This window comes from Gouania willdenowi, chromosome 18, assembly GCF_900634775.1.
Source record: "Gouania willdenowi chromosome 18, fGouWil2.1, whole genome shotgun sequence".
NCBI lineage: Eukaryota > Metazoa > Chordata > Actinopteri > Blenniiformes > Gobiesocidae > Gouania > Gouania willdenowi.
The window spans coordinates 9,498,468-9,526,248 of NC_041061.1; the positions used below are offsets into that span (position 1 = coordinate 9,498,468).

Sequence of the window (27,781 nt, forward strand, 5' to 3'; positions counted from 1 at the left end):
CTGCCGACACACCCGAGGGGAAGCATGTAAATAGTGAAGAGGGTGGGGCCGAGCACGGAGCCCTGGGGGACCCCACAGGTGACAGTGTGGGGGCGGGATTTAACATTCCCCAGGACCACGTACTCGGTCCTGTCAGTGAGGTAGGAACGGAACCAGTGAAGGACGGTGTCAGAGAGGCCAATGTGCTGGAGACGGTGGAGAAGGATATTGTGGTCGATGGTGTCAAAGGCAGCAGTAGAACAGTCTAGAAGTAGAACAGGAGTGAGAGCTTTCAGCTACCAGGTCCCACGCCTTTGGAATCAGCTCCCAGTCTCAGTACGGGAGGCTGCTATCCTCTCCATCTTTAAGGCTAAACTTGAAACCTGCTTATATGCTGAAGCGTATACCCTATAATAGCATTAACTTAACCGCTAGAGTGGACATGGGCTCGTCCATAAACGGTCGCATTTACAGTCCTTGGAGTTGCTGTTAGATTACTAATAAACAGGAAGAAATTAAAATTCACATGTAGCTGGTTATGATTTACAGTTCGCATAAACAGGCCTGAATCATAACATAACCAAACCACTAGAGCGGACATGGGCTCGTCTGTGAACGGCCACATTTACAGACCTTGGAGTCACTGTTAGTTTACCAATAAACTGGGAGAGATTTGTCACCTTTACAATAAGTATTGACTAGGCCACTGAGAGTGAGGCCCAAGGCCAAAGCAGGCTGACTTGATAATACTGTATCATGTTTTTCTGCAGTCAGTGCCTTCTCCTCACCCTTCTCTCTCTGCTCTGTTTCAGGTGTCGTGAAGCTGATAATGGCAGTTTCTGATCTGTGGTTCATGGCTCAACTAGTCTGAGACACTCTGATGTTCAATCACTCTATCCTGTCCTGTTGGTCATTCTGTCCACTATCCCCAACCAGTCGAAGCAGATGGCTGCCACCTCTGAACCTGGTTCTGCTGGAGATTTCTTCCTGTTAAAAGGGAGTTGATTCTTCCCACTGTTGCTAAGTGCTTGTTCGTGTGGATCTTGTTGGGTTTTTTCTTTCTTATGAATTTCATATTTGGATAAGAGCATTGAGTTGACTTTGTTGTAATTTGCACTATACAAATATAGTTGAATTGAATTGAATACTTAAAACTAATCCCGTGCGAATAGGGCTTATGATGCTTTGTGCGTGTACTTCGGTAAACGTACCAATAGCACCGAGGGTTGTCCGTACGACAACTGTACGAATAGACACTTTAAAAAGGGTATGTGTCAACTATAAGGGTGGAAACCGTGAGTGTGGTAGAGTGGTAGTATGGTGTTTCATGTGGCTCAAATGTGTACTGCAAACATAAATCTTAAAGACTGGAAGTAATATTGCAAATGCATTTGGCGACCCAAATAAAATCTTGTGTGACCCACCTGTGGGTCGCGACCCAGTCTCTGGGAATCAGTGCACTAACCAACATCATGTAAGGGAGCAATTGACCCCTTGTTGAGTTATTGAATGACCAATATTTATCTTGTCGTGGCAGCTCAATACAATCTAAGACTATGAGCACGCTGAACGATTGATTTATTGTCCATCAGACAAAAAGACTCACTGACCTCTTGTAGACAGCAGGGACAACAGCAGGACATGCAGCGGAACGGACGGATCAAGCGAATGACCTCCCGGTCTGAGTAGTCACTGATTTTCATGACAAAGCTCCTCAGAGAGCCGCAGCAGTTCTTGGTGCAGTAGTCGTTTTCTTCTTTGGCCTTATAGATCTTTTGGCCCTGACTATTTTTTATCTTATACTGGTTTTTCATGTCGAACCCGACGGATGCTGGGCAGGGTTTGGGGGAGAAACATGGAACAGAGGAGTACAGATAAATAGAGGGTCAGAGGATGGATTTCACCGTGGTTATCTGAGGAAGTGAAAAAGCCTCACCTTTGACGAGTTCAACTTTCTGATGGATCTGGATGTGGTCAATCTTAAACCAAACAATAAACAAGTCAGTTACATGGTGACAAGTTGTGAGGGTCGTCCTTCTCAAATCAACAGGAAAAAAACTGAACGCTGTGAAAATATTTACAATGCAAAATGTCCTCGCATGAATTTTCCTAGAAATCATCATCTACAGCACAAATGTCAAACTCAATGCCCGGGGGCCAAATCTGGCCCTTTAGAGCAGTGGTCCTCAAATTTATTAGCCCAAGTACCGTCTTTCTCTAACTTTTAAATCCAAGTACCCCATATTTTTAATGCTTTCATTTGTAATTTCTACACTCTTTCTCAAGTAACCCCTGTAGTGCTGTCGTGTACCCCCATTTCAGAAACACTGCTTTAGAGCATCCAATTCAGCCTGCAGAAGAAAGTAAAAGTGACAGAGAAAACATGAATTGTTGTGTAAATTACCAATTTAATAAAACTCTACAATATTTTTAGGGGCTTTCTTCTCTCTTTATATCACATTAATTAATTCATTTTTTTGTAAATTGTGCAAAGAACTAAATCTTTCAACAAATCTTGCAATTTCTCAAACAATTCCACACAAAAATTTGGTAACAAAATCAATACATTTTTAAGTGAACTAAACTGATACTGAAAACTAAGGTACAATGATGTTAAAAGTTATTTTTTCCCCACCTTATACCTGTGGCCCACTTGAGCTTAAACTGGTCTGTAATTGGCCCCTGAACTCAGAGCAGTTTGACATCCCTGATCTACAGCCTCTGAGAAAACTTTACAGAACTAAAAAAAAAAAATCCTACTTTCTTCAGCCTGCATCCACTTTCATTAATTGATTTATTTATTACTCTACATAATTATGTTGAATAAAAATCTAAGTAACAAAAGAATATGATTTGAAATAAGAATTAACAGGAAACGAGAAAACCAGAGACAAAATAAATCAGAAAAAAGGTTTGTAGATCTCTTGTTTTTGTATGAGAAAGCTCTCATTTAAAGCATACCAATGCCTCGCCGTGTCATTCCCAGACCAAAATAACTCACATGTAGATTATAGCTGTAGATTCCTGTGTATCATGTTACTTCATGCCTGTGCTCTAAACAGAGCGCGCTCATTTAGTAAACTAAAGGTAAAAAAAAAAAACCTGAACAAAACAAGCAAACTATCACCTCACTATGACCAATCAATCCAGATTTATTTTTAAAGCACTTTAAACAGGGAGCTGAAGTGCTTATGTAATGATATTAAACAAATCCAACAAAATGCGTTTCTATACATAAAATAATTCTAAAACAAGTAGATAAATCTATCCATAAAATATATTTTGATGTTTCTTCAATGGGGAATGTATTTCTATGGATATCCTAGAACTGGTTTACAAAGAGGAACATCATTGTTGTCAGTACTTACGCACACACCCACATATGGTGACTCTGCAGGTTGTTGCATAACACAATTCATCACCCACCTGTGCAAGGTACTCCAGTCCCGGTGGAACTCCAATGGGAACCATGGAATGAGGCGCATCCGGGGCCGGAGTGATCCCTGCGGGTGGGCTCGCTGGGACCACGGCACTGGGCTGGAACATGATGGGAGGTGGGCCCATGTTGTAGTGCATATCAAAACTCGGTGGAGGATCTTGACCAAGGTCGCTGTAGCCGGCAGAGTAATTGTAAGGGAGGGCAAAACGTTCTCCTGGGTGAGGCATCGGGTACGGAGGCTGATTGTACTGAGTTGGGTAACCTGGTTAGAAGATGCAGACAGTGGAAAAAATACACATTTATTTAATTTAAAGCGATACACAACCCATCACATTAATGCACTTTGAATGATAGCTCTAAAGCTGAATATTTGGATGTCATTGGATGTCTTTAACCTCATCAAACATGTTGGAGTTACATGAATGCAACACTTCCTTGTAGGGGTGTGCACTGTTGTGAATCTGACAATATGATATATCCCAATACGATATACAGTACATCGCAATAATAATAATTACATATTGGTATGAAATACAATTTATCTAAAAAAAAAATTTAACTTTGGAGAACAAGTAACCAATGGTAACCAACTGTAATTCAAGGACCATTATCAAAAACAAGAGGTATGTTTATCAAATTACATTTTTCAAAAAAGTTTAACTTTTGCTTCTCCTACACATTCTGTTAGGTTCTTAAATTTCTTTTAAAAGAGTAATCACTACAAGGGACGTCCCAATCAGGTTTTTTTTGTCCCCGAGTCCGAGTCCTTTGATTTCGAGTATTGGCCGATACCGAGTCCCTTCTATAATACATGAAAAAATAAAGAAGAGCGAAAAAACTGATACCCCTTATTTTTTTTTATTTCATTCACCTTATTTTAACATTTAACCCTAAACAGAGCACTTCTGGGATGTACAGTAGCTTGAACAATCAAGCAATAAATAAACTAAATTCTTTACTTTATACTTTAGTGCAAGGGTAAATAATATTACATAAAAATGAATAGTGCCTCATCTTAAAATACCAGACAGGCATGTGAACAAATCAGAAAATCACAGTGCTATAAAGTAAGGCCAGTAAAGTGGTTTTAGGAACTGCACTCTTAATGCTTACTCTCCTCCGTTAGTTTCACAGAATGAAATGTATGGTTTCCTTGATGAAAACCAACATCTCTACCTTGTCAGGTTTGAGCCTGTTTCTTTTCTCTGTTGCAACAGCAGCTATGGAGGGAAATTGATTAGCATGTTCTTTCACGTACTTAAGTAGATTGCTTTTCTTAGGGGTCATTTGCTCTGAGAGGTACGTCTGCACCTCAGCTTCTGCTGATGTGGTGCTCAAAGACCGGGCCTGTGACTGCCTCGCTTGTAAGATTTCCTCAAAGGCGCTGTCCAGGCTGCTGCATGCTTCATGCCGTGGTGCCTTGCTTACTGGTGGCCCTCCTCCCCTCTGTCTTTGCCACCTCCTGGACGAGGTGTTCCTTTGCAAGCAACAGGTTTACTGACTTTGTGAAAAAGCTAAAAACAGATAAAAGTAACACACAATTCAAATCAATAAGAGACACCACATAGCACAGCTCTACTCAACCAAATCTAGTTTAAAAAAGAAATAATAAATAAATAAATTGACTTAATACTGGTGTCTGGTGATGACTTGGCTTTATATAAACATGATGGACAAAAGGTGCATTTTAATTTTACTATACTTACCCATCTTTGTATCTGGGATCTAGAAGAGTGGCTCAGTTTCAACATCAGCAAAGGGCTGAGTTCTCTTCATTGTCTTGATTCCTTGGTCATTGTCCTCTTCCCAAGACAGAACACGTCTGAGGACTAATGAGTGAATAAATTAATTAATAAATGCATAGGATTGGCGTTTGTTTCAAACAATATCAAAAAAATGTGACGATATAAAAGAATAAATAAAAATACAAATGACCTGTTATGGCAGGGATCACCTCAGCTGCAGATGCAGTCTCCATGCTCAAATCCCTAGTCAGCTCTTCAAAGGTGGGGCACATCAGCTGACTTATTCATCAGCTCCCACTGGTGGGCTGTCAGTGCTGCTGCTAGAGTATGCTCAGCTGTAAAAACACTAAGAGCCCGTTTTTGATCCAGTCGGCTCTGCAGCATGTAGAGGCAACTGTTCCATGTTGTCTGCACATGAGAAAAGAACAAGATTCAATTTATTTGTGTGCAAATTACATAAATACTATGACAACTTAATTTTGTTGGCATTGCCAGGTGCAGAGCGTGCAAAGTATTAGCTAAATAGCTAAATAAAGTGCATAAATCTAAGTAATGAAATACAAATACATCGAAGAATGTTATGAGCCAAATCTTACCTGCACGTCCTGCTGTAGGCGCTTGATATTCATTTTAGGTCCATCTGAATAGGCCAGCGTAATGTGTTTAAAGTGGCCTACAATCTTCCTCACGTTGGCCAGGGTGCCAGTCATGCTGCGCTGAGAAAGAAGGCCCCTGTGCACGCAGAGTTGACATGAATGCGTGACACAGCCCACACTCCACACTCCCATATCCCTCATGGCTTTCCTCATATTTGCAGAGATGTCATGCAAAATTACATGGACCCGTTCCCTGTCAATTGCCCAGTCCGCCAGCATCATCCACTTCCAAATGTGTACAACATGTTGACCTCCACAAGTGTGCGTTTAATAGTGCTTTCTCAATGCTTTCCAAATATACAACACAGGACACCAGTCCACAAGGACTGTTATTTGATACCTGCCCCTTTGTAATGCCAAAAAAAAGCCCCAAAAAACTGATAAAACACGTGAAAAGAATTGAAAAATGTGCAAATGTAACTGCTTTATGTTGCAGCTACAATGCTAAAAAAAAAAACTTTCCGAAGGGTTTAAAATGGCTCAGGAATTTAGATGCTGGGAGGAGGTTAAAGTGATAAAAAACATTGAAAAAAACACACGCCTCACCAAACTGGTTTGTATTGGCCTTAAGAAGCGTGAACCGAGGTGTTGAACCTCACTGTAAAAGAGAGGTTAATACATACTAGCAGCTAAACATCCGTTTTTCCTGAACAACGTTACCAAACTTTAACTGGAGAATAAATCTGAAAAGAAGGAGCTGCCTTTTTGCTCCACCTCTTTCCACATTCCTGTCTCTCCTTTACAGGAAACCCAAACACAAAGCGAGCATAAACTGACAGCTTCAGCCAGCACTGGATACTGTGTATAAATATTTCTCTTTTGGTAACGTCTGGGAGGCCAGAGGAGGAATCTAAGGACAAGAAGTTCATTCATCTTGTTAAAAGGAAAGTTTGTGATAGGAAACCTCTGGTGGAAACACTTTTAAAAAACATGTGCTTGAACTTATGTTGTACGCAAAGAAAAAACAAGCTGAACTGTTCATTACACACACTTTGTGTCATCTTGATTCATATCTGAGATAACCTTTCCCCCCACGTTTAATGTGTACTATCACTTACCGAGTGCTGAAATTATAAAGATGTAGATGATCCTTCTTTGACCAGAAATAAAAGAACCTTTCCACAGGGAGTTTATGGTAAACTAGGGGGGGGGAGGGGGGGATGAAAATAAGAGAGGAAGGCAGTGATCATAACATAATAACAGCCATGAGTGAGAACTGGTTCTTATTTCTTCATAGCACATAATTCAAAGAGAACAAACGACAAAAAAAAAAAAACAAAAAAAAAAACAAATACCAAAGAAGAAGAACAAAAATACAAAGATTACATTCAATATGTGCAGGAAGAGGCAGCAAAACCCACAAGAGCCTATTTTTTTTAAAACCTCCACCTCATAATAAAAATGTGCATTTAAAATAAGGATGGAACAAAAAGTCAATATTTCACCGTGCGATTATCGTATCGATCAGACCTTGTTGAACTACTTCACTCCTCCTCAATGCATTTTAATTTGGGAGTTGATTGCACTTTATTTTCATAAAACATAGTGGGCACTTTCATAGAGGTATGTGGTTCCTTTTTTTCTTTATTTAAAGAATTTAAGAACTTATCAGAATCTGATGGTGAAGCAAAAGATAAACTTTTTTTTTTTAAATTTAAATGTAATTTGACTTTTTGATGAACATACCACTTGTTTTTATATTTGTACATGAATTACAGTTAGTTATTATTTCCTTGTTCTTGCAAGTTTAAAAAAATGAAATAAATTGTATTTCATACTATTTTGTACTTGTAAAGGTGAAATTTGTATGCATTGATATCACGATATATATTGTATTGTTTAGTATCATGATATATTGGGATATATCGTATTCTGACACGCAAATTGCTCACCCCTACCTGTTACTGATGACAAGATATGACCCATACATACTTTTCGTATTTTTTTTTTCTTCTCAACATTAGAGATTAGTTATTATTAAGCAAATTAGAAAATTGTGACCACAATTTGCAACCTCTACATCCTAAATTAAACCGGACTCTTGATGTCACACACACTTTGGTTAATAAGTCTTTATTATAACTGTGAACTAATTCTAAAATACAAAAAAATATATAAAATGCTCAGGTATTATGCTTTGATTAAAATACATTTCATCCATAGTTCTCACTAACTTTAAGGGAATATTTAGCTTTTAAACACACAAAATGTATTTATTTATTTATTTTCTTAGCATAATTAAGATGTTTTATTTCCATTTCTATGTTTTTTATGTTGTGTAGTATGTCTGTATTTTTAAATAAGTCTGTTCATGCTAAACATTGCAATATGTAATATTTATAATGTATATTTCGGTAAATAAAAGGCTTTATTGTGGCAGTAAATTCATCTTAAAATAAAAAAATATAAAATGCTCAGATATTGTGCTTTGATTAAACTGGATTTTATGCATATTTATCACTAACTTTAGGGGATATTTAGCTTTCAAACACATTTGTGAAGATTTAGCAGTGGGTGGGCGTGTCTGACTACGCTAGTTAAGAGGGGAGGAGTTTAATTAGTCGATCATTTTCTACTGGTTTCCATTTCACTCTCTCCTCCTTTTTCTCAGCTGCTTGACTCTCTCTTAAATATAAAAGTAACGATAGGAAAATAAACGGCAAAAGTATCTTTAAAAGACGTCTTCAGTGGTCTTAAACACAACCTGTTAGAGTCGCTTGGTCGCTGAGCTGATTCTCTCCTCCCAACCGGCTTTTTTCTTATATTTTTCTCCTCCATTTTCTGTATCTATGACTTCCACTTAGCGCTAAGACACACATTACAATATATAATACAAATAAATGACCGTTAACGAAGTGTAGTAGCTTTTCCTCTTACCGTGTGTGTGTTTTTCAGTGTTTTTCAGTCGCTTCTGTCGAATTTAATAACACTGAACCATGACACAGCCAAATAATACCACTACAGCTGGGAGGAGTTAACGGTAATTAACAATACTACCACAAGGGGGCGCTAGTGTCACACATATAGAGGATGTTTCTTCTTCTTTCTTTTTTAAACACTTTTTAATTAAATTGAAAAATAAAAAACTATGGAGATTTGTGTCTTTATTATTCAATAAAAAAAAATAGTTTAATTAAAAATAAATAAATAAAAAATTAATTTAAAAAAAAAAACAAAAAAAAAAAAACAAATACAGTCACATACGGAAACTCTAAAGTACGGAAGCTCTAAAGGGCCATGCTTTCATACATTTTATTTCTTCCGTTTTCCCATAATAACGACTTAATTTACTTGAGATAATACTTTGTTTTCCTGTGATAATGAGCTCATTTAATTTGTTTTCCTGAGATAACAGAACAATAGTGTAGTTTAATAAATCATTGCAGGAAACATCATTCGGCTAACAATATCAGAGGAGCAGGAAACAACCCAAATGCAGAATGACATCAAATATACTATTAACAGGATATGCTTGTGGTTAATAATAAAACTAGCCTAAACATCCCCATTGTGCCCTCACAATAAAAACCCACCCAGCACCCATGGCTACATAAACCCTACTGGCTGGCTCGCCATGACATAGTCCCCAACCTCAACCTTTAACGCTAGAGACTAGTCTACATCTACACAGACAACAGGTTTAAGGTGAGCACACATTTGTCTTTCTAAATACTGTATTTTATTTCATCTTTAATCTTTGTTGTTCATCACATGCCAGGCTTTAGATTTGTGCTGCTACCTCTGCTGATGATTCACTGCCTGATGCTACAGCACACCTCTACTGCTGCCATACCCAGCAGGGTAAGCCTCAGCTCAAGCTCACTCTCCTCTGCACCAGGGGTTCTCAACCTTAGGGTCATCATGACACTGGGAGGGGATCACCAGAAACTAAAAATATGTTTGGTTTTTTTTAACAATTTTATCCCATTTTTGTTCATTTTTACCCTTTTTCTGCAAATACACCAAACTTGCAATATTTTTCAACCTATTTTCATCACTTTTTCTTGCTATATTTTTTACTCCTTTTATTTATTTATTTGTGTCAACATCCTGTTGGGATTGACATCTATCACTTATTTGTTGGATATTGTCAGTTTCTTAGAAATTCTGTATTTCATGTATACATACAAGTGCTACCTAGGGCAAAATCATGTTGAAATTGCTCGTTTTCGCCCATAAAATATGTGGCCCACTTGAGATCAAACTGCTCCTTATTCGGCCCCTGCAGTAAAATGAGTTTGACACCCCTGCTGTAGTGAATGCATACACAACTCTTTACATTAACTCTTTCTGGGACAATTGAACTTTTTTTTTTTTTTTTTTTGAACTTTGATTCTGCTAGTTATTAACAGTGTAGCATCCAAGTCATTTACTTTGTCCACCATTGGTTGCATTCACGGTTCATCATGTCCACCTTTGCCTTTGATGTATTTGCTTGTTTATTCCAATAATACCTCAAAGCATTAACAATATATACAGAAAGACCAACTAAACACAGTCAAACTGTTAGCTTCTTACTTAAATAAACACCTGTGCCAACACCATGGCAACCTAAGTAGCCTGCCAGCCCCACCCACATTATGCTCAGCTAAACAGAACTACAAAATAATATACAAAAGGTATAATGTTAGACAGCTCCTACAAATAGTAATTTAGGCTTTTTAAACCTGATTGGCACATTAATATTGCTTATTATTCTGATAATTATTTTTCAACAATGGAAGCATTCTGTTCAAAAGTAGCTGCAGGTTTGAATTATATATCTAGGTATTTATATACATTGTTGCACATGAAACTGACTGTGTGCTGCCAGAAGGTGGAGCCATAAGAGCTGGGTCCAATATAGTGCATGGTTATTGTTCTGTTACAGTTCACAAACACACATGGCTCTGGATTGAACAAACCCCAGATACAGAAATACCAATTATGTCAAACCACATGTTTCACATTCATAATTCGGAGAGATTTCTCATTTTTTCCATGATGTCAACTTGGAAATAACTGAAGACAAAAGCACTTACAGTGTTTTATACTTTATTTCTGGAGCATTTAAGAAACAAACAATGAAAATGGTAATAGAAAAATACTAAAGTTTGGACTAAAAATATTTACATGAAATAGTAGCTATATATAAAATTAACAGTATAGATTAAAATGTGTGTGATACCACAAAAAAAAAAAAAAAGGTATAATCTGTACACGCGTGGGCTGTTTTCCTGAGGAGAAGTCATGTGATGTCAGACAATAATTTACTGGCACAGAAATAAGAGTAAGAGTCTGGATTAGAAACATTGGAACACTCATGTAGAGCTTTACCAACCAGTAAACACATGAACTGATACTAAGTCCTACACTCACCAGTGGAACTTTCAAATACTCCCTAAATTCCACTTCTCTTCTTGTCTGATTGTATCTCTAAACTCTATGACTCCATAAACACAGGGGTGTGGAGAGGGTGAGGTTCAACTCTGACTGCATCCGTGACAACTGAACCTCCAGAGGAGCATTGAACACTACAGTCTGTGCTATGGGTTGTTATGTACACTGTGGGTGAAAGCACAGGCTGTGAATTAAAAAAAAAGGTAATATAAAGTTAGTAGAGCACTTGGGTTACAATCGGTTAGTCGAGTCATGGCTAGCATGAATATTAATTTCTTACTGAGGTTAAACACAGGAAACACACTTGTAACCACAGGAAACGTGTTTCCTTTAGGGGAAGTTCTGGTTTTAGCTATAATTTTTTTCACATCTATATATTTTTACAGAATATAAAAACAGTCTACAGCTACACTAGCACTTCAGCATTGTAATCCGTTGTGCCAAACGCAAACAAACACACAATCAGGAAATGAATGCACTTCGTCTCGCTTGCGCCATCAGCTGATTGGAATGAACTTCACCCACGTGAAGACACAAAACATGTGAACAATCAGGTTTACGAGCATCAAAGGTTGTTTTCTGCTAGCTGGAGACGGCTAGTCACTGAACGCACAATGTTTCCATTTACATTCGTCATTCAAAACACAAAAGATTACCTTACCTTAATAAAACATGTATATAAACAGTATACATTTGAAATGTTGATGCTACTGCAGCTTTACAGGTAACTTGGCATTTAGTTCAGGCAGTTTTTGGCAGGATTTAAGTCACATATAGATTAGAAATAAAACTCTAGATGGGCTCCATCACTCTGTGATCCCAAACAAAGAGTGTGTAAATAATGATGGAGTGACCTAAACAGTGGCAACCTACGGTAATAACCATGTTTAAATATCTCTACCTGCTCTACCTGTACATGTGTGAACAGTTACTGGAGACTAGGGCTGGGCAATATGTCGAGATTTAAGATATATCAAGTTTTTTATTTTGGCGATATAGAAAATTACAATATTACCTATATCGATATGTCTATCTTTTATAGCTTTTTTTTGATTGATTTAAGAGTCGCTGCTTTTGCTACTTTTCAGAACAGCATAAAAAGCACAGTTGGATGGATTTCTGAGTGCGTTCTAACCCACACCTTCCCCTAAACAAGTTACACTCACAAATGATGTCCCTTTTGGAGAAAAAGCCAAAAGTGTCTCATATTGAGCAGCCGTTTGTTAATAAATGGACCTGTGTGGCATTTTGCATCATCATATTTTACAGAATTGACTTTCTGGTCAAGACTTTATTGAGTAAAAAGTATCAAGATTTATATTGTATATCGAGATATGAGTTTTGGGCCATACTGTAGACAACTCGTTTCGCTCATTCCTCTCTTATGAAAAGACGGAGCTGCGCTGATTGGCTTCCCCGACCTTCTCGAAGAACATAAAATCCTGTCAAAAAAAAAACCAACTGTTAATTTCAGTTAAATTTCAATCAGCTACAATCAGCTCAGTGGAAAGGAACGTACGATGAGAAAGCAGGCTCCCAGGAGCACGGCCTTCATCTTCACATCCAGGTCCAGAGGGAACTGGATACCGAAGTTGTCCGTGTCGGTGAAAACTTCCTTCAGAAGTCCGCTCCACTGCTTGCTGATGCGACCGATGGCTTTGTCGCTGTCATTGGTTTTTAGCTGCAGATAGGATAAGTTTCATCTTGAGTTATATGTTAAGGTTTTATTTATTAAGACAACAGTTCCACAGGAAATCCACTTTGATCTCCTGACGTGTTCTGACTGTCAACTGCCAGTCTTCATCAGAGGCGTCTGCTGATCGCTTTGATGTTTCCGAGCAAGATTCTTTTGATCTTTTTTTATAATACGTTAATGTTTCATATATTCAGACAACTGTTCCATGAAATCCACCTTGATCTCCTGAAGAATCTTGCTGGAATTATTACACAAAAGTCAATAAACCATCAAAGGAAACATCAAAGCGATCAGCAGTTGAAACATGTCAGGTGATCAAAGTGGATTTCGTGAGGACACAGTTGTCAGAATAAATGAAACTAACATATCATTGAAAAATGAGACAAAAATAATCTTGCTGGATTCATCTTGAGTTGTTAATGTGTAATGAATAGTTGTGCACCAACACTTTGGTTAATTATCAATGGGTATGGTTCATGATGCTCACAGAGTCTTTTTATTTTAAAGGGCCCATGTTAAGCTCAATAGACTTTTTTGTGCTAATTGGGCTTCATACAGATGCCCAAAGTGTTTTTTTCATTGATTCCCTCAATTGTTAGTTAGAGGGTGATTTAATCCTTTCTTACTGCAGGGCGAGCCCAAACACCTCACTCCAATTTGGTGACGCGTTCCCACTTTGATGACGAATTTGACGCGGCACTGAGCTGGAGAAGACGCACCTCCAGGAAGCTCTCTGTTGTGATTGAAATGTATACAGACACGCCCACAAAGGTGAGCATTTCAGCATCCTTCGCGCAGTGCTATGTATGTATTTTCTACAGTCTACGTATGTACCGGCGAATGAATATGAATAAGTAGGCAGCAATTCAGCCTGTTTGTGTAGAGTTGCTCAGAAAGTGACTTTTCAGAGACAAAAACAATGAAAAAATAAACCTCAAATACTATGTTTTTGGGGTTCTTAGAACAAATGGAGATGGGTGAAACTCTAGATAATCTACAATATGGATCATTTTAAATAAATTAGGGTGAACCAGTAGATTAGGGAGTTTTAATTTGGTATCAAAGCTTCCAAATAAAATAAAAAGCATCATCCAAGGTTTATGGATGATGTAAATAACTTAAAAAAAAAATCTATTCTCACAAGCCATTGATTCTTACTGTTTTTAATATTGTTGTTTGTTGCCTTATTTGATGTCAAGCACTTTGTGTCCTCTGTCTGTAAAAAGTGCTCTTTAAATAAAGTTTACTTACAATAAAATAAAAACCTGATTGTTGGAAATTTGGGCCTGTGGTTAAATAATAGAAGAATAAATACAAAACCAATATCAACTATTCTGAGATAACTCCTAATATATGTTAAAAAAAAAAATGCAAATAATCTGGATTAGAGACGAAAACATGCGCTTTGCATTTTTGCAGTAACCAGTGAAGGGTTTTTTTTTTTTTTCAACCACACGATAAAACCTGTTCCGTTTAAATTCAGTTTAATGAGTCTAAAGTTCACTGCTCAGCCCGTCATTAAGCTATTACGGATGTTTTAGCTCAGTGAACATTACACAAAATTCCTGACTTTCACAGCTCGACAAAGACACAATGTTACAGTTAAATATGACACCGAGCACCGTTTAAAGCTAAATTAAGTTTCTTTCCATCCAACATAGTCCACTACTGTAACCATGTGAATGAGTTAGAAATCTTTACATCATGACGCAGCCCAACAATCCTCTGAGCCCACCTCAAAGTTGACGTCCCCGCAGCAGTTGCAAGCACAGCAGGGGCCCTCGATCTTCATCAGTGTCTCCTTGTTTGGTCCCTGGATGGAAAATTTGGGCAGGAAAGGGTGCCAGTCTTGTTTGACGTATCCGACGGTGGTACCTGGAGGAGCCTGGACCTCCATCTGAGGAGAGAGGAGGACCACGTATTTAGTTTGAATTAGAATTTTATTTCGGCAGTCCTCAGAAAGGGTGTAGGCAAAAGCTTATTCACACCTACCCCTTCCCAAAAAAACAAAACAAAACTCTCTAGATAATGTCACAAAAAAAAATGTATATATATTCTACAGTTTTATATATACAATTTATACATGCACATTTAACATTATGTACACATACAGTACATACAAACGCATGTGCATAATATTATTTTACTATTTACTACACATTTCATCAATTAAATTTTAAATACAAAATATGGTGTGGCAATATTTCAATTCATAATATACTCATTAAGTAAGTGTTATTATATAATGGTATAAAATATATTATTGCTGTCCTAGGTGTCCTGTTTCTCATTTTTCTTATACTTACTAACAATATATGATTTAAAAAGCTTTTTGAACTGGTTTATGTTGGTGCTGCTTTGTTCATTTTTCATCCTTTAGGCAGTTCCATAATTTAACCCCTGTCATTGTTATACTCATCCTTTCCAGTGTTGTTCTGGCATATTGCATCTTGAAATGTGGTTTTCCTCTTAAATCATAGTCCCCTTCTCTCTCTAAAAATCTTTTGGAAGTGCACCTTTGCTTTCTTTATATATCATTTGGACAGTTCTGAGTTGTATGAGGTCTGGGATGAGGTGTGTGTTCTCTGTATCCTGTGTTATGCATCAGTCTAATGGCTCGTTCTTTGTGAATAAAATTGTTATGGACATGTTTCCCGAAACTTCTGGACACTAACTCAAATATGGTAAAACAAGTGTACGAGAACGAGTGTGATGGTATATTAACAGCAACACAAAATGAGAAAGAAATCACCTTTAACCCTTAACAGAGAGTATGATTTATCAGAAAATCAGTTTGCAGGACGTGTCACATGATAGAGGAGGAATAATAAGTGAGCCTGACTGTGCCATTGTTGTGAGACACGATAACCCAGGTAATACATCTCACATGCTTCCTATCTAAGCAGCAAAACATAGACCTGCAGTCGTTGGGATCGTTGGCTCAGACTGATGGGAAAACCCAGTGCTCCCACTCTGACCACTGAGTGATATAACTGGGACAGACAGAGGAAGGTCTCAGTAGAGACACAGAGGTGGATCAGGGAGTCCAGGAGATAGCATTGGACAAACAAAAGGACCATTCATGGCCTCAACACACTGGAGCTTGAGCAGAATGGTGCACACATGGATGGGCAACACAAATACAACACAAAAAGACACTTACATATGTATTTGACTATTTTAAAATCTGATCATCAAATTGAACCCAAATTATTTAAACAACCATCCTCAAAATGGACATAAACGACCATAGTTGCTCATCAAGCAGTCTTCCTTTCTCCTTTTTGAGAAATTTCCCGAGATACAAAAAGAGAGAATTTACAGTGAAGTACAACAAGAGTAACAAGTTTCCGTCAATGAGTCAGCGCTCTCGTCATCTATTTCCAAAGATTGAATCAGACTGGAAAAAAACAAGAGAAAACCATGGTGTTGAGATTTAAGAGACAACTGTTTAGATAGAAACTTTTGAGTTGTTCAAGTCTGAAAGAATGTCACCCTAAAAACAAATAACAAATATTTAAATATCTAAATTATGTTAAGCTGGGTACACGCATAAAGACAATTCGACTGTTTTTGTCCTGATTTTCCCCCTTTCCAATCAAGAACGGCAAACGTCAGATTATTTTATGTTATATAAGATTATCTTGTGTTCTGAGGTGTGTAAAGAGTGAATTTCTCCCGATACTCGGCTCTGAAATGGGTTGAATCATAAATATTAAACCTGACTTTACATTGTAGCATTAATTAAAACATTACAGCGGATACGGAAAGTATTCAGAGTATTCTGGAAGAGGTTTTCTTCCTAGATATCTCTGTACTTGGCCGCATTCATCTTTCCTTCAATTGCAACCAGTCGTCCTGTCCCTGCAGCTGAAAAACCCCCAAAGCATGATGCCGCCACCACCATGTTTCACTGTTGGGATTGTTTTGGGCAGGTGATGACCACATACCGCTTAGAATTAATGCCAAAAAGTTCAATCTTGGTCTCATCAGAACAGAGAATCTTATTTCTCATAGTCTTGGAGTCCTTTGTGTGTTTTTTGTATTTATTTGTATAGAGTGCTAATTCTACACAGTGGGCGTTTAAGGGAGTTGGAGGTATTGCATTTTACACACTTCTGTGTATGCTCTGAAAGAAATGTGATGTTGATATGACAATGACAATAAATTATTGATTGGAACTGTTTATGTATGTAAAGGTGGGCAGACACTGTGCGATTTTTTTCAATTGTTGTACTCAGCTCCAGCTCAAAATGTGCGACTCAATTGCAGAGTCCAAATGTTCACAGCTCACGATTCATGTTCTCACACTGTACGTCCATACATGACATGTCGGAGTCTTGTTTCAGGAAATGCAACGTACAAATTAGAAAAAGAAATCTGAAGAGTCGCCATTAAAACAGAAGAAGAACACGGAAGTGGATAGACTCTCGCAAAGCTTTAAAAAAGAAAAAACGCAGATCCGAAACTGACTGGGCAGACGTGGGAAATATGGTCTGTCAATTCTACAGTCGTCCTACTGTGTTCGTGCATGCGCAGTGAGAGAGTTTGAGCTAAGCCGGTCCGTGGCATTGCGTCAACAGTGCGATACCCTCACGAGGGGTGACAGGATTTCAAACGTGTTTGATTTTCCATAGGATTGCTGATCAGGAGCTGGTCGTGAACCCACGTACACAACACGATGCACGACACACATTTTAGCCAAGACCCAAAAATAAACGCGCAAGTAAAAAAATCTACTCAAAATAGGCCAAAAAGGAAAGCCGACGATCCCCGACTCCTGACTCTGTGATTTGCGACGTGGAACCGAATGGAGCCAATCCAGAGGTGAGTTGACAGAGTTCAAGGCAATTGAATTGAAAATTCATGTGGCAGCACGTTGTAATATGTCAAACGTGGCTGACCTCAACACATATTCTATGTTTTTCCTGACTTTACTGAACAGGAGCTATGACTTCTGGTGGCGTTTTGAGTCACTTTTCCAAGTAGGAGGTCGGAAACTCCTGACTCACTTCGAATGCAGCATTAGATCACATGTTAAGGTTTCATTTATTCAGACAACTTTTTTTTCTTTTACAGGAAATTTGATCTCCTGACATGTTTTGACTGGCAACTGTCAGTCTTCCTCAGAGGTGATTGCTTTGATGTATCTCTATGAGTTCTGTCATAAGGAAAGCAGAGATAGGCCTGATTTTTTTTTATCTTCATGTGTGGGGTCTGTCACAGATAAAACAGCCCTTCACATTAACATTAGACTCATCCTTCTTACACAAAGAATGAGTCCTATTTATCTAGTTTTAGTCTAATCTCATTTTATTAAGTATTTTTTTCCATGCACGTCAGCATGGCCCATTAGTGTATTGTATATAGCAGCTCTTATCTAAATACGCTGACCTACATCATGTAAGGGAGTAATTGACCCCTTGTTGAGTTATTGAATGACCAATATTTATCTTGTCGTGGCAGCTCAATACAATCTAAGACAATGAGCAGCGTTTTTCCACGCTGAGCGATTGATTTATTGTCCATCAGACAAAGAGACTCACTGACCTCTTGCAGACAGCAGGGACACCAGCAGGACACGCAGCGGAACGGACGAATCAAACGAATGACCTCCCGGTCTGAGTTGTCTTTGATTTTCATGTCGAAGCTCCTCAGAGAGCCACAGCAGTTCCTGGTGCAGCAGTCGTTTTTTTCTTTGGCCTTGTAGATCTTTTGGCCCAGACTGTTCTTTATCTCATACTGGTTATTAGTCTCAAAACCAATCAGTGCTGGGTGGGGTTTGCGGGGGAAACATAGAACAGAGGAGTACAGATAAGTAGAGGGTCAAAGGATGGATTTCACCGTGGTTATCTGAGGGCGTGAAAAAGCCTCACCTTCGAGGAGTTCAACTTTCTGATGGATCAGGATCTGGTCAATCTTAAACCAAACAATAGAAACACCAGAGTCAGTTACATGGTGAGGGTGGTCCTTCTCAAAACCAACAGGGAAAAAACTGAGCAAATATTTGCAATGCAAAATATCCTCGCATGAATTTTCCTAGAACCCATCATCTACAACGTGTCAAACTCAAGGCCCAGGGGCCAAATCCGGCCCTTTAGGGCAGTGGTTCTCAAACACTCTCTCACTTTTAAATCCAAGTACCACCCCTCCCTTGTCCCACCACCACATTTTGCTGAGAATACTAAAAACAAGTATAGAATATAATACATTCTACACACAATTTAAAGAATCCAACTATAAAAATAAGTGCAATGAAATTTAGTGGCTCCTGAATAGAATTATTTTGGTCATCTCCCACCAGGTGTGGGACCAAGACTGACTCTTGTTCTTTCAGTTCATATTCTAATCAAGATCTTTTCTCATTTTGTGTGTGTACTGTGTAATTTTGTTGTTTGTTTGTTCTTTTTATTATTATTATTTATAGTGTTTTTGTTATCGTGTTTTTGGTGTTGTGTGGTTGTTTCTTATTAGGGTGGGTTTATCATGATTCGATTTTAATCCCAATTCGATTTAAATTGCGATTCTGATTTTACAAATATTGCGATTCTACAGTGACGATCGATCACGTTTTTCTTATCCAAATATTCGTTGAATCCTACACTCCTAGAAATGTGTCACAGTTCCAAAAAACAATGCACATCATATTCAGTCATTCACTGATTAATTATTATTTCAACTGAAATAAATTACAAGATAAAACCTCCATTAGAAAGGAGGTAAAATAAACATGTACAAAGCAACAAATTTGTCCGGAACTCTTTGAAGTTGGTCAACCGATACTGTTAATGTTCACCAAGCTAGTGCTTGGGAGTGTCAAGGTTTTTATGTAGGAACAGCAGCTGGTAAACATGCTCAGTAGTTAGGCTATATATATATATATATATATATAGTATATAAATTGATTCTGGAAAGAAGAATCGATTTTTTTTTTGATTTTTTTTTTTTTTTTTTTAAATCAACACCAAAAATTTTTTTTTTTTTAAAAATCGTGATACATCGTAAAATCTATTTTTTCCCCCCACCCTTATTTCTTATGTGTATTGTGTTTTTTTCTCTCGTTTAGTGCGTCTGTCATTTTGTGTGTTGCTAGCAAAAATCTTTTTCTCTCTTAGTGCGTATGTTTTTGGTGTTATTTTGTGTATTTTGTTGTTGTTTCTCTGTTCTTTTCATTATTCAGTATATTTTTCTCTTATTTTGTGTCTTTTTGTTGCCATTTTGCGAGTTGCTGGTAATATTTTGAATGATTATCATTTTTAACTAAAATAAACATAAAACCCCATATTTTTAATGCTTTCATTTGTAATTTTCTATAATCTCTTTCTCAAGTACCCCTTGTAGTACTGATGTGTAGCCCCATCTGAGAAACACTGCTTGAGAGCATCCAAGCATCCTGTAAAAGGGACAGAGAAAACATGAACTATTGTGTAAATTACCAAATAATCCAGTTATAGATATTTGAAATGTATCAATTTAATAAAACGCTACAATATTTTTAGGGGCTTGCCTTTTTTCTTTCTTTATATCACATGAGTTCAGTAATTTTTATTGTAAATTGTTCCACAAATCTTGTAATTTCTCAAACAATTCCACAAAAATTTGGTAACAAAATCCATATATTTTTAAATGAACTAAACTGATACTAAAAACTAAGCTATAATGATGTTAAAAAGTAATTTTTTCCCCACCTTATACCTGTGGTCCACTTGAGCTTAAACTGGTCTGTAATTGGACCCTGAACTAAGAGTAGTTTGACATCCCTGATCTACAGCCTCTGAGGAAAAAAAAAAAAAAAAAAAAATGCTATCCTACTTTCTTCTGCCTGCATCCATTTAATCAAATGTATTTATTTATTACTGAGAATAATGTTGAATAAAAATCATTCAACTAAGAATTAACAGAAAACCAGAAAACAGGAGACTAATTAAATAAGAACAAAGACGTCATGGTTTGTACATCTCTTGTTTTTGTATGAGAAAGCTCTTATTTAAAGCATACCAATGCCTCGCCGTGTCATTCCCAGACCAAAATAACTCACGTGTAGATTATAGCTGTAGATTCCTGTGTATCATGTTACTTCATGCCTGTGCTCTAAACAGAGCGCGCTCATGTAATAAATTAAAGGCAAAAAAAAAACCTGAACAAAACAAGCAAACTATCACCTCACTATGACCAATCAATCCAGATTTATTTTTAAAGCACTTTAAACAGGGAGATGAAGTGCTTATGTAATGATATTAAACAAATCCAACAAAAATGGGTTTCTATACATGAAATAATTCTAAAACAAGTAGATAAATCTATCCATAAAATATCTTTTGATGTTTCTTCAGTGGGGAATGTATTTCTGTGGATCTCCTAGAACCGGTTTACAAAGAGGAACATCATTGTTGTCAGTACTTACGCACACACCCACATATGGTGACTCTGAAGGTTGTGGCATAACACCATTCATCATGTGACTGTGTGCTACCCACCTGTGCAAGGTACTCCAGTCCCGGTGGAACTCCAATGGCAACCATGGAATGAGGTGCATCTGGGGCCGGAGTGATCCCTGCGGGTGGGCCCGTTGGGGCCACGGCACTGGGCTGGAACATGACGGGAGGTGGGCCCATGTTGTAGTTCATATTAAAGCCCGGTGGAGGTGCTAGACCAGGGTCGCTGTAGCCAGCAGGGTAATTGTAAGGGGGCGCAGAATGTTCTCCTGGGTGAGGCATCGGGTACGGAGGCTGATTGTACTGAGCCGGGTAACCTGGTTAGAAGATGCAGACAGTGGAAAAAATACACATTTTAACTGATTAAAAAAAACCATTGGAAGCCTTTAACCACAAACATGTTGGAGTTACGCGGCTTCCTTGAGTAACCACTACGTTGCAGGCTGTGTTCGAAATCGCATAACGTACTACACACCACACACTGAATGAGTATATACCGTCTATTACTATTAATATGATTAGGAGGATTAGGATGATGAGCATTTCCCACTCAAGTATACTTCAAAGTTTTCCAAGATGCATTTCAAACCTACAACGACAAAAACCTGAATCACACTGAGGCTAAATATCTCCATTGATTCTCCAGCTTTGAAAGTTATGAAAACATTTTAAGTGAGAAAGTGACCAAGTCGAATATCAACATGTGCTCATTTGATCCATAAAACTCACAAACACCTGGTTAAACTTCCAGTTAACTTCAAAACAAGAGCCATATTTACAAAAGCGTTATAAAAACTAATGGAAGACAACAAGAGATGCTTTTGTTTTGAAAAGAGGATGTTTAGGATTTTTATCTTGAAGCCAGTCCCAAGATGATTTTACATTCCGCCTGCAGTGCATCATGGGGCGGTTGAGTATGACTAGTGCGCCCACTGTGTATACTTAAAAATAGTATGCCTCCAATCATTTCTCGCATACTCAATCTTTCCATACTACCTAATGTGAACGCACTACATACTTATTTTGATGTCAAACTTAGTGTGAGTAGTATGTTAGTATGATATTTCGAACACAGCGACATTTTGTTAAACATGTCAACATCCACAAGCGTGCATTTAAAGTGTTTTTAATTGCATTGCTTTTTCCAACTAGTAAAGGTTACATATAAAAGTCTTTCAGTTGAACTGCCTTTGTCATTGGGTTTGAAGATCCCTTTAATAGAGGTCGACTGATAAGGGATTTTCAAAGGCCGATGCCGATTTGTATGATATAAATGTATATATTAGAAGTTAAATTAAATACACCAATAGAACTCTTAACATTTATTGAACTTTAAATATACCCATACACAACCAAGTAAAAGAAAAAGTACAGGACGGAGCAGTAAAGCATGACAACAATATACAATTAGTCAGTTTAAATTAAATGCCTGTTTTAGGTATAAACACTCACTCCTTCCCTCTGTATCGGCCGGCCAATATATCAGTCAACCTCAACCTTTTAAAGAGCAAGCACTTGTCATTGATCTCTTATTTTTGCATCCAGAATACTAGGATAAAATCAACCTGAAGTTACATTTAAACGGTAATAAGTGCTTGATTTAGTTAACCGGAAAACTGCTTTAAAAAAAAAAAAAAAAAAAAAGTCTTGTTTCCAATGAATACTAGAATTCTTACAGAAATATTGATTAACAAATTATCCTCTAGAAGCCTAAAGTTTTTTTAAGAATAAAAAGTGTCTTCTTACCTTAAAAGAGAACAGCAAGAATAGGATTAAAAAACAAAGGAGAGTGATCAGTGCGAGTGTCCGACTTAAGAGCAGTAGAGCAGTGGGAGTGACTCACACACACACACACACACACATACGTGTTAAACCTGCATCTCTCACCTGAGTGGGCAGAGCCAATAAGCTAATTATTGTCCTGAGCTTTACAGAGAGAGCAAATAGTAAAATACTGGAAAAACTGGGCCACACCGCACACCAAGACCAGTTGGCTTGGTTTTTTCCCCTGTTGTTTTAGGGAAAATAGTGTCCGACTATTAAAATTGACACGAGTGTGCACTTTAAAGTGTACCTATAGGAAATTTAGATTTTAAGCTACATTAAAAGATGGATAAAGATCATATATAATACTTGAGCTTTAGTCAGGTTATTTCTTTTAAAGATTTTAGATTTTTTTCTAGACGTAATTTGAACACTGATCAACAACTTAACGTTACATCCGGATTACATTTTAAAAAGGTACTAGTGCAGTGCCCGTAGGAAGTATGTATTGCTATTTACAGGATTCAGTTTAATACACCCCCTGGCAAACAGAACAGGCTTCACCAGGAAGTGAAGCAGCAGAACTTTACTAATGATCCGCGGATCATTATAAAGTTAATTTTTTCACTCAACATCCTTTAGTCGTTTCTAAAAAAAAAAAAACCCTTTGTGCAGTCACTCCTGTAGATTCTACGCAGAATTCAATTTCAATTCAATAGATCATGAACGGTATCATTGTGGTCCAAACAAATCTGACGTTGCACACCCTTGAACCAAGCAGCAGCCATGTGGAAAGTCTCAGTTCAGTCTGAGCCTGACTCGCGGAGATATTTGGACACAGAAACACACAGACAAAGGTTCCTTGCTTTATAGATAGATAGATAGATAGATAGATAGATAAAAAATAAAGAAAATAATCAAACTGGTTTGTGTTGGCCTTCAAAAGCATGAACTGAGGTGTTGAACATCTCAGTAAAATATATGTTGTCGAGGCTAAAACAGACTTGATACCTAAACGTCCGTTATTCCAGAACAACTGACTGGAGAATAAATCTGAGAAGAAGGAGCTGCCTTTTGGCTCCGCCTCTTTCCACATTCCTGTCTCTCCTTTACAGGAAACCCAAACGCAAAAAAAATCAAAGGCTGGGTATTTGCAGCGAGCATAAACTGACAGCTTCAACCAGCACTGGATACTGTGAATAAATATTTCTCTTTGGTAACGTTTGGGAGGCCATAGGAGGAATCTAAGGACAAGACGTTCATTCATCTTGTTAAAAGGAAAGTTTGTGATAGGAAACCTCTGGTGGAAACACTTTTTTAAAACGTGTGAACTTGTGTTGTACACGAAGAGGAAACAAGTGAGAAACAAGCTGAACTGTTGTTAACCCCTTCCTTACACACACTTTCGCTCTCATTGCTAATATTAAACATATGGATATCTGGGATAACTTTTCCCCCACAAACTCACTTACCGGGTGCTGACATGATGAAGATATCCTTCTTTGACCAGAAATAAACAAACTGTTCCACAGGGAGTTTATGGTAAACTGAAGAGAAAAGAAGAGTGGGAGGGGCTGTTATGCAAATCTTTTTAACACTTGAAGCAAGAATGACATAGCATAATAACAGCCATGAGTGAGAAGTGGTTCTTATTTCTTTGTAGCACATAATTCAAAGAGGACAAACAACAAACATACAAAAAAACTAATACCAAAGAAGGAGAACCAAAATAATATAAAAAAAGATTACATTCAATATGTGCAGGAAGAGGCAGCAAAACCCAAAAGGGCTTCTTTTTTTTTTTTTTTTTTTTAAACTTCCATCTCATCATAAAACAGTTTAAAAATTATGTGCATTTACAATAATGGTGGGGAAAAAAAGGTCGATTTGGTGATATATCGTGATATTTCACCGTGCAATTATCGTGTTGATCCAAAAAAAATGTTCAAATTGATTTTTTTAATCCAACCAAGCAGCAGCCATGTTGAAACTCTCAGGTCAGTCTGATCCTGATGTGCTGAGATATTTGAGGAACACTCACACACACAGACAGACAGACAGAGGTTCCTTGCTTTATAGATAGATAGATAGATAGATAGATAGATAGATAGATAGATAGATAGATAGAGACAAATTCTAGGCTATGAAACCCCAACCTGAACCGAAGAAAGTGGCTGAGCGTTGATCAGAAATGGCACGACTAAGAACATATGGATTATGTTCAATGTGCCATGAAATGGAAATAAAAAAATAATCATAGGAAAATAATAATTTACTTGGTAAAGGTGTGGTGTGTAGAAATGTAATGAATTACTTTACTTCTTTTAAAATGTTCTTGAGTACAAGTAAAATTCATTTAGAAATATACTCAAAAAGTACAAGAAACCATAAATATACTCAATTACAGTAACTTGACTACTTGTAATCCATTACTTTCACCTCTGTAATCAGATAAATAACTTTAAAACATTTGAGACGAGTTGTTATTAAGCAAATGAGAAAATTGTGACCACAATTTGCAACCTCTATATCCTAAATTAAACTGAGCTCTTGATGTCACACGCTTTGGTAAATAGAAGTCTTTATTATAACTGTGAATTTATTCTAAAACACAAAAAATATATATAAAAAGCTGTGATTAAACTAGATTTCATCCATAGTTCTCACTAACTTAAAAGGAATATTTAACATTTAAGTATGTATGTATTTTTCTTCGCGTACCGATGTTTTATTTTCATTTCTATGTTTTTTATGTTGTGTAATATGTCTGTATTCTTAAAGGAGTCTGTTCATGCTAAACATTGCAATATGTAATATTTACTTGCCATAAAGAAAAACTTTGGTAAAAAAAAAAAAAAAAAAAAAAAAGTCTTTATGGCTGTGAATTAATCTTAAAATATAAATATAAAATGCTCAGATATTATGCTTTGATTAAACTGAATTTTATGCATAGTTATCACTAACGTTAGGAGATATTTAGCTTTTAAACACACTAAATGCATTGTTTTTTTAAGTGTGTATGTATTTTTCTTAGCGTTATGAAGATGTTTTATTTTCATTTCTATGTTTTTTTATGTTGTGTAATATGTCTGTATTTTTAAATGAGTCTATTCACTCTAAATATTGCAATATGTAATGTTTATCATGTATATTTTGATCAATAAAAGTATTTATTATGGCAGTGACTTAATCTTAAAATACAAATATAAAATGCTCAGGTATTATGCTTTGATTAAACTGGATTTTATGCATAGTTATCACTAACTTTAGGGGATATTTAACTTATAAATACACATTTGTGGAGATTTAGCAGTGGGTGGGCGTGTCTGACTACACTGGTTTGGAGGGTTTTACTGGTCGATAATTTCCCACAGGTTCCCATTTCACTCTCTCCTCCTTTTTAAGCCATATTTATTCAGGCTTCCGTGATACAAAAAAAACCTACAAGTCACAGCTATGAGGGAAAAGAAAACGTCCTTTAAACACACCCGACTCTTCTTTTACAAACAGAAACATGTGAACATGACATGAAAATCTTACCTCTTCCTCAGCAGCTCGTCTCTCTCTATTAAATACAAAAGTAACGATAGGAAAATAAATAGACGGCAAAAGTGTTTTTAAAGAACGCAAAAAGACGTCTTCAGTGGTCTTAAACACAATCCGTTAGCGTCGCTTGGTCGCTGAGCTGATTCTCTCCCAACCTTTTTTTTTTTTTTCTTTTTTTACATTTTTCTCCTCCCCTTTCTGTATCTATGACTTCCACATGGCGCCAAGACACACATTACAAAATAAAAGATGAATAAATGTCCGTTAACGAGGTGAAGTAGCTCTTCTCTTACCGTGTAAACGTGTGTTTTTCAGTGTGTTTAGTCGCTTCTGTGGAGCAGTTTAAAAATTCACCATGACAGATAATCAGATAATACCGCTGCAGCTGGGCGGAGTTAAAGCTAATTAACGATATAGTCACCAGGGGGCGCTAGTGCCACACATATGCAGGTAGTAGAAAAAAAATGTACAGTACAGTAACTTTTAAAAAAAAAAAAACGCTTTTTAAGATTAAATTAAAATCAAATTTTTTTGAAAAAAATGGAGGAAGATTTTTTTTTTTTTTGTTTTTGGTTTCATTTTTTTTTTTTTTTTTTTTTTTTTTTTTAAAAACGTTTTTTATTAAAAAAAACAAACTTTTTGATATTTTTTTTTTTTTTACTTCAATCAAAAAACATTTTCAATCAAAGAATCAACAATTTTCTTTGATTGAAAATGTTTTTTTGATTGAAGTAAACGTTAAAAAAAAACAAAAAAAAAACACTGAATTGAAATTTAAAAAAAAAAAAAACTATGGTAGAAGATTTAATTCTTTATTATTCAATTAAAAAAACATTTTAAATTAAAAAAAAATAACTTTAAATAAAAAGAAAGTTTTGGATAAAAAAATACTTCAATCAAAAAATATTTTCAATCAAAGAATCAAAGAAAAAAAAGTGTTCAAATGCAAAAATATTTGAGACCCAAATAATTTGTTTTAAACACTTTTTTCTTTTATTGAAAAAAGTTTTTTTTTTTTATTGAAGTAACCTTTTTTATTCAAAAGTTTATTTTAAATCAAATAATAAAGACACAAATTGACCTCCATAAAAAACAGGTTTTATTTAATAAATGAATCCCAGTTCTATCTTATGCTGACCTTA

General features: G+C 36.7%; 2 protein-coding genes across 12 annotated transcripts in view; both read right to left on the reverse strand.

Annotated features, from left to right (window-relative positions):
- The window catches only part of LOC114480292 (phospholipid scramblase 2-like), a 35,749-nt gene extending 8,761 nt beyond the window's left edge, over positions 1-26,988 (reverse strand). For 3 of the 7 annotated variants that reach the window (XM_028474302.1, XM_028474301.1, XM_028474300.1), the window contains exons 1-4: positions 8,697-8,823; positions 3,406-3,680; positions 1,916-1,958; positions 1,590-1,810 (exon numbers count right to left, since the gene is read on the reverse strand). In XM_028474302.1, the coding sequence (XP_028330103.1) occupies positions 1,590-1,810; positions 1,916-1,958; positions 3,406-3,645 (504 nt within the window). In that variant the 5' untranslated portion in view covers positions 3,646-3,680; positions 8,697-8,823. Of the gene's footprint in view, positions 1-1,589; positions 1,811-1,915; positions 1,959-3,405; positions 3,681-4,594; positions 4,844-6,877; positions 6,960-8,696; positions 8,824-26,932 lie in introns of those variants that run through there. The other 4 variants (XM_028474306.1, XM_028474303.1, XM_028474304.1 and 1 more) reach the window with 4 other exon arrangements.
- LOC114480291 (phospholipid scramblase 2-like) lies at positions 10,840-27,018 on the reverse strand. Of its 5 annotated transcripts, XM_028474296.1 has the most exons (9): positions 26,933-26,997; positions 26,634-26,658; positions 24,566-24,640; positions 21,372-21,646; positions 18,771-18,813; positions 18,445-18,665; positions 14,630-14,791; positions 12,718-12,879; positions 10,840-12,640 (listed from the first exon to the last, which is right to left on the reverse strand). In XM_028474296.1, the coding sequence occupies exons 3-9, from the start codon at positions 24,576-24,578 to the stop codon at positions 12,581-12,583; spliced, it is 936 nt and encodes a 311-aa protein (XP_028330097.1). In that variant the 5' UTR covers positions 24,579-24,640; positions 26,634-26,658; positions 26,933-26,997; the 3' UTR covers positions 10,840-12,580. The 5 variants fall into 5 exon arrangements, with proteins under 5 accessions (XP_028330097.1, XP_028330098.1, XP_028330096.1 ...); XM_028474297.1 differs by lacking the exon at positions 26,634-26,658 and having other exon boundaries at positions 26,933-27,018; XM_028474295.1 differs by lacking the exon at positions 26,933-26,997 and having other exon boundaries at positions 26,634-26,795.
- Positions 27,019-27,781: the final 763 nt, after the last annotated feature.

What these genes read in the sequence shown, in the direction of transcription:
- LOC114480291 (XM_028474297.1), bottom strand. An exon ending in GAAAGTTGAACTCCTCGAAG is followed by an intron (nt 18,666 to 18,770) that starts GTGAGGCTTTTT and finishes AACCCCACCCAG; the next exon opens with CACTGATTGGTTTTGAGACT. An exon ending in GCGGGGACGTCAACTTTGAG is followed by an intron (nt 12,880 to 14,629) that starts GTGGGCTCAGAG and finishes TCCTATCTGCAG; the next exon opens with CTAAAAACCAATGACAGCGA.